The sequence below is a fragment of the Gossypium arboreum genome, chromosome 12, assembly GCF_025698485.1.
Source record: "Gossypium arboreum isolate Shixiya-1 chromosome 12, ASM2569848v2, whole genome shotgun sequence".
NCBI lineage: Eukaryota > Viridiplantae > Streptophyta > Magnoliopsida > Malvales > Malvaceae > Gossypium > Gossypium arboreum.
Genome location: NC_069081.1, coordinates 99,412,351 through 99,419,281, shown reverse-complemented (window position 1 = coordinate 99,419,281; position 6,931 = coordinate 99,412,351). Strand labels below are relative to the sequence as shown.

Sequence of the window (6,931 nt, the reverse complement as noted above, 5' to 3'; positions counted from 1 at the left end):
CCCGATTTGGATGAAGTTGCTGAAGAAGAAAATGCGAGGATGGATTCACAAAAACAATTGGAAGAACGGTGTAAATGGCTCGAGGAGAAATTTAAATCCATGAAAAGCACGGATCATCATCAAGGGATTGATGCCAATGACCTGAGTCTGGTCTCAGATTTAGTCCTTCCCCCTAAATTCAAAATGCCCGAATTTGAGAAATACAATGGAACAAGCTGCCCTGAAGCCTACATCACTATGTTTTGCAGACGAATGATGGGGTATGTTAACAATGACCAGCTATTAATCCACTGCTTTCAAGATAGTCTGGTCGGGGCGGCGTCTAAGTGGTACAACCAATTAAGCCGCTCTAAAATTAACTCGTGGAAGGACCTGGCTCAGGCCTTTATGAAGCAATATAATCACGTGACGGACATAACCCCCGACAGAATCACTCTCTAAAATATGGAGAAGAAATCAAATGAAAGCTTCAGACAGTACGCACAAAGATGGAGAGAGGTGGCTATACAAGTTCAGCCACCGCTTCTAGAAAAGGAAACGACGATACTCTTTATCAACACCTTGAAGGCCCCTTTTATCACTCATATGTTAGGAAGCGCCACCAAGAGTTCCTCTGACATAGTGATGATGGGGGAAATGATCGAAAATGCTGTGAGGAGCGGTAAGATAGAATCAGAAGAGAGTGCCAGGAAGTCGGCCCCGAGGAAAAGAGACAATAAAGTGAACAACACGAGCACATTCAACAAGAGTCAATCTAAGTCATTCACTGTGAATCAACCCAAGACAGTAACCACTAATCAACAAAGCTCTGTAAGACAGGAATCCAATGCAAGGGAGAACACGGAAAGGCCATAATTTACCCCTATACCCATGACGTATAGGGAGTTGTACCAGAACCTGTTCAACGCTTATATGGTGTCCCTTTTCTACCTGAAGCCACTACAGCCCTCATATCCCAAATGGTATCACATAAACGCCCAATGTGAATACCACGCGGGAATCACTGGGTACTCAATTGAAAACTGCACTGCGTTCAAGAAAGTAGTCGAAAGACTCATTAAGATGGAGTTCGTGAGACAATGTAGCAGGAAACCCACTCCCCAATCATACCGACCAAGGAGTGAATGGGATAAGTGAAGATAGGAACAAGAAAATCAAGAATGAGGTGGTAGAAGTCAGGACCCCGTTGAGGCGGGTATAGAAGGAGATGGCCAAGTGAGGATTGATCACGTTGGATTCGAGGGACGAATCTGAAGAAGAGAGGAACTGCTGCGAGTTCCACAATGAGGTGGGGCATGAAATCCAAGAGTGTGTGGAATTCAGGGCCCTAATACAGAACATGATGGATAATAAGGAAATAGAGTTTTATGAAGAGATCGAAGACCCCGTAGGGGGAGATATATGTGCATCGGAAGGAGAATCGATGGTACAGAATCAAACAGCTAACTATCCCATAGTTATTATATCGAGACCCAAAAATAATGAAGCCAGAGTACAAATGCCACCAAGGGTCATAATCCAAAGACCTGCTGTCTTCCCCTACAAAGACAGCAAAAAGTTTCCATGGAATTATGATTGCAACGTGACGATTCCAAGGAAGGAAATTCGGGTGGACGCTTCAAAAAAGGGTCAAGATAGGGCTCCTATACACGTAGCGAGAGATGTTACGATATAGCAAATGAAGAGGTACAACCCGTAAAAGGAAAAGCCCCAGTGGTCGAGGAAACGAAAGAAAAAACAACCAAACCTATTAACGAGCCAGTTAACGAAAAAGATGGCAATGAATTTTTAAAATTCCTAAAGCATAGCGAATACAGTGTGGTGGAATAGCTACGTAAACAACCGGCTCGTATCTCGATGTTGGCCTTACTTCTAAGCTCGAAAGTCCATCGCAGCGCGCTAATGAAGGTCTTGAATGAAACATATGTTGCCAATGATATCTCCATTAACAAGTTGGACCGGTTGGTTAGCAACATCAGTGCCGACAACTATATCTTCTTCAATGATGATGAGATACCACCTGGTGACATGGGGTCGACTAAAGCTTTGCATATTACCACACACTGTAAAGGGTATACGCTGCCAGGCATATTGGTTGACAATGGTTCGGCTTTGATTGTCTTGCCCTTGACTACACTTAACAGATTACCTATAGACAGCTCTCACATGAAGGAGTGCCAGAATATAGTGAAAGCATTTAACGGCACAGAGAGAAAGGTGATGGGCAGAATCGAGGTACCTCTTCAGATCGGGCCAAACACATATGAGGTGGATTTCCTAGTAATGGATATCAAGCCCTTATATAATTGCTTATTGGGGAGGCCCTGGATACATTCAGCTGGGGCAGTGCCTTCCTTGTTGCATCAAAAGTTGAAACTAGTATCAGAGGGGAGGTTGATAACAATCAATGTTGAGGAAGACATCATCGCAACTGTGAGCAATAATGCACCCTATTTAGAGACAGATGACGAAGCAATCGAATGCTCATTTCAATCTTTAGAATTTGTTAATGCGACGTTCATCGCCGAGGGAAGCAAAATTCCAGTGTCGAAATTGTATAAAAATACGAGGATGAGCCTCCAGTTGACGATTGGAAAAGGAGCCCTACTCTTGGGAGACATCTACAAGGATAGAAACGCCAATGCTAAAGGACAAGAGAGACCGCTTCGGCTTAGGATTTAAGCCAGATGCGAAACAAAGGAGAAGGGAGCTAGAAAAGAAGTAAGAAAGAAGGACACCACGGTTAACGGGGGAGGAAATCAAGTGGGAGCCAATGATATTCCCTCACATATCGAAAACTTTTGTGTCCGAGGGAAATCATTCATCCCGAGAGAGGCACGCCAATGAAGGGAGCCATAGAAGAAAGGCTAGAAAGCTTGGACATCAACGCCATGTACGAAGAGGAGACTGGAAGAGAAAATTTTTCGGGCATTTGCCCCTACACACCTGGAAGTGTTCTGGACAACTAGACTGCGGAAGAGATTCCTGTAGTTTTTAGAACAGATTCAGAGTAATGTCCAAAACACACTTATTGCTCTAGGCCTAGGAGTAATAAGAATCTTTTGTGAAATAGGCTGATGTTTAAAAACATTATTTCAATAAAATGCATGGTTATTATCATTTTTGAGCAAATGTTCTCTCATCCTTTCAATTTCATTCATAACCATACAAATGATTACTTTCGGATTCTTTTATTCTTGAAACATTCTAAATATTCTTTTATTCATCATTCATAATCATACCATACAAATAAATGTTTTAAATTCTTTTAATTCTTTGTATCTGCCTTCATCCTCATAACAGGTCCCCAGATATCAATGATACGAGTGACACTACTAGCGACTCAGAATTTCCTTTTGAGCAAGATGTGTGTATGGAGGATTCTCAGGACTTTAAAGATGACCAAGGCTGTAACCTATCTCCTGATTTTTTGAGAATGGTAGAGCAAGACGAGAAACAAATCCTGCCTCACAAGGAATCAGTAGAAATTGTGAGCTTAGGAGAAGCACAAGAGGTGCGGATCGGAACTTGTATCACCATAGAGATGAAGCGAGACCTGATTGAATTACTTCAAGAATTTAAAGATTTCTTCGCATGGTCATACCAAGATATGCCCGGGTTAGACACTGACATCATGGTGCATCGACTTTTCATAAAAGAAGAATGTAAGCCAGTTTAGCAAAAACTCCGAAGAATGAAGCCCGACGTCTTGCTAAAAATAAAGGAAGAGGTTCGAAAGCAGTTCGACGCCGGATTCCTAAAGGTGGTAAAATACTCAGATTGGGTAGCCAATATCGTCCTCGTCCCTAAGAAAGATGGAAAAGTGCGAATGTGTGTAGACTACAGAGATTTGAATAAAGCTAGCCAGAAAGACAATTTCCCACTGTCTCATATCTACACCCTAGTGGACAACACGGCAGGACACTCACTATTTTCATTCATAGACGGTTTCTCCGGATATAACCAGATCAAGATACATCTTAAAGATATGGAGAAGACCACATTTGTAACCATGTGGAGCACGTTCTGCTACAAAGTGATGCGTTTGGACTGAAGAATGCGGGGGCAACTTATCAAAGAGCCATGGTAACCCTTTTTCACTACATGGTGCATAAAGAAATCGAGGTTTATGTCGATGATATGATCGCAAAGTCTCGAACAGAGAATGAGCACATACAAGTCCTGGAGAAATTGTTTTTGAGGTTGAGAAAGTTTCAGCTAAAACTCAACCCAGCCAAATGTACCTTTGGAGCCAAGTCTGGAAAGCTTCTCGGATTCGTGGTCAGTGAGAAAGGGATCGAGATCGATCCAGACAAAGTCAAAGCCATACTAGAGCTATCTTCGCCATGTACCCTGAAGGAGGTTCGAGACTTTTTGGGAAGATTAAATTATATTGCTCGGTTCATTGTACAACTGACCGAGAAATGTGACCTTGTCTTTCGCCTCTTCAAGAAACACAACCTAGGTGTATGAGATAAAGAATGCCAAAGGGTTTTCGACAGGGTCAAACAGTACTTATCCAACGCTTCGGTGTTGATGCCACCTAACCCCGATAAACCATTAATACTATATTTAACAGTATTTGAAAATTCCATGGGATGCGTATTGGGTCAGCATGATGAGTCAGGAAGGAAAGAAAAAGCTATTTACTATCTCAGTAAAAAGTTCACGGAATGTGAAACAAGGTACTCGCTGATAGAGAAGCTGTGTTGTGCCCTAATTTGGACAACCCGAAGGTTGAGGCAGTATATGTTGTATCACACCACTTGGCTCATATCAAGATTGGACCCTTTAAATTACATGACGGAGTCAACCGCTTTAAATTGAAGGATGGCCCAATGGCAGATTCTGCTCTCTGAATTCGACATAGTTTATGTAAACCAGAAAGAGGTAAAAGGGAGTGCAATAGCAGATTTTCTGGCCAGTAAATCTTTGGAAGACTACGAGCCTTTGAATTTCGATTTCCCGAACGAAGACCTGATGTGTATTGCTACCATTGAAGAAGGTGCTCTGGAAGAACTTCCTTGGAAACTAAACTTCGATGGGGCATCAAATGCCGTGGGTAATGGAATTGGGGCAGTCTTGGTTTCCCCAAATAGAGACCATTATCCATTCACTAGTAAATTGGATTTTAATTGTACGAATAACATGGCAGAATACGAAGCGTGCATCATGGCTATTCGCGCAGCCATAGAACGCAAGATTAAAGTGCTAGAGATGTATAGGGATTCTGCACTAGTAATTTATCAACGCAAGGGCGAATAGGAGACCAGAGATCCCAAATTGATCGATTATCGAAAACTGGTCCTTGAATTGGTCAAAGAGTTTGATGACATTACCTTCCGCTACCTACCACGAGATGAAAATCAGATGGCTGATGCTTTGGCTACCTTAGCTTCTATGATCAAGGTGAACAAATAAGAAGATGTTAAACCCATCCGGATGAGCATTTATGAAACTCCGGCCCACTGTTATAATATTGAAGAAGACGAAGAAAAAGATGATCACCCTTGGTATCACGATATATTGAAATACGTGAAGAATCATGAATACCCGGACCAGGCAAGCGAGAATGACAAAAGAATGCTGAGAAGCTTGGCCATCAATTACGTCTTAGATGGGGAGATCCTATACAAAAGGAGAAATGATCAGGTGCTATTAAGATGCGTAGACGCTGTAGAAGCTAATAAAATCTTGGAAGAAGTCTATGAAGGCGTCTGTGGGACGCACGCTAATGACTTCACAATGGCCAGGCAAATTATGAGATTCGTGTATTATTGGTCCACCATGGAAGGAGACTGTGTCAATTACGCCAAGAGATGTCATAAATGCCAAATCTACGGAGACAAAATTCATGTGCCTCATTCACCGCTGCATGTCATGACTTCACCATGGTCTTTCTCTATGTGGGGTATGGATGTGGTTGGACCAATATCGCCAAAGGCTTCCAATAGGCATCGGTTTATCTTTGCGGTTATTGACTACTTCACCAAATGGGTAGAAGCCGCTTTGTATGCTAGTGTGACAAAGTCGGCAGTGAGCAAATTCTTGAAAAAAGAGATCATATGTCGATATGGAATACCGAAGATGATCATATCTGACAACGCATTAAACTTGAACAACAGTACGATAGCGAAAGTTTGCAGTCAATTCAAGATCAGACACCACAACTCGTCACCGTATCGCCCGAAAATGAATGGGGCAGTGGAAGCGGCCAATACAAACATTAAGAAGATTGTAGGGAAGATGACTGAGACCTGCAAAGATTGGCATGAGAAATTACCGTTTGCCCTCTTTGCTTATCGAACATCAGTCAGAACCTCGATTGGGGCAATGCCTTTCTCTTTGGTCTACGGAATGGAAGCGGTCTTGCCAGTCGAAGTCGAGATCCCGTCCCTTCGAACGTTGTTGGAACTAAAGTTGGATGAAGCAGAATGTATCCAGTTTCGATATGATGAATTGAACTTAATTGAGGAAAAGAGGCTAAGAGCTATCCGTCATGGTCAGATGTACCAAAAATGAATGATGCGGGCATATGACAAAAAGGTTCGCCCTAGAAAATTCCATGAGAGAGACCTAGTCTTGAAAAAGATCCTTCCCATACGGAAAGATTTTAGAGGAAAATGGATGCCTAATTGGGAGGGGCCTTACGTGGTGAAGAAAGCTTTCTCCGGAGGAGCATTGATTCTAGCCGAGATGGATGGTAAAAACTTGCCCAATCCTATAAACTTGGATTCGGTCAAGAAGTATTTCACCTGAAGAAAGAGAGGCCAGAGTGAAAACCTGCAAAGGGCGCTTTGAAATCTGAATAAAAAGGGAAAATAAATGGAGAGGCCAAGGTGAAAACCCGTAAATGGCACTTTGAGACCAAAAGGGGTTCTGAGTTGAAAACCCGAGAACAGGCGGCTCAAATTTTGAATATGGGGTATGT

The 6,931-nt window shown here is 42.5% G+C and overlaps 1 protein-coding gene across 1 annotated transcript; it reads left to right on the top strand.

Annotated features, from left to right (window-relative positions):
* The first annotated feature begins 5,442 nt into the window (after positions 1-5,442).
* LOC108477571 (uncharacterized) lies at positions 5,443-6,428 on the top strand. The gene is made up of 2 exons (XM_017780103.1): positions 5,443-5,753; positions 6,314-6,428. The coding sequence occupies exons 1-2, from the start codon at positions 5,443-5,445 to the stop codon at positions 6,426-6,428; spliced, it is 426 nt and encodes a 141-aa protein (XP_017635592.1).
* Positions 6,429-6,931: the final 503 nt, after the last annotated feature.

Excerpts from the sequence above, each read along its gene's own strand:
- LOC108477571 (XM_017780103.1), top strand. The coding sequence starts at position 5,443 with ATGAGCATTTATGAAACTCCGGCCCACTGTTATAATATTGAAGAAGAC. Across the intron at positions 5,754-6,313 it reads AATGACTTCACAATGGCCAG|TCAGAACCTCGATTGGGGCA; the intron begins GCAAATTATGAG and ends ATCGAACATCAG.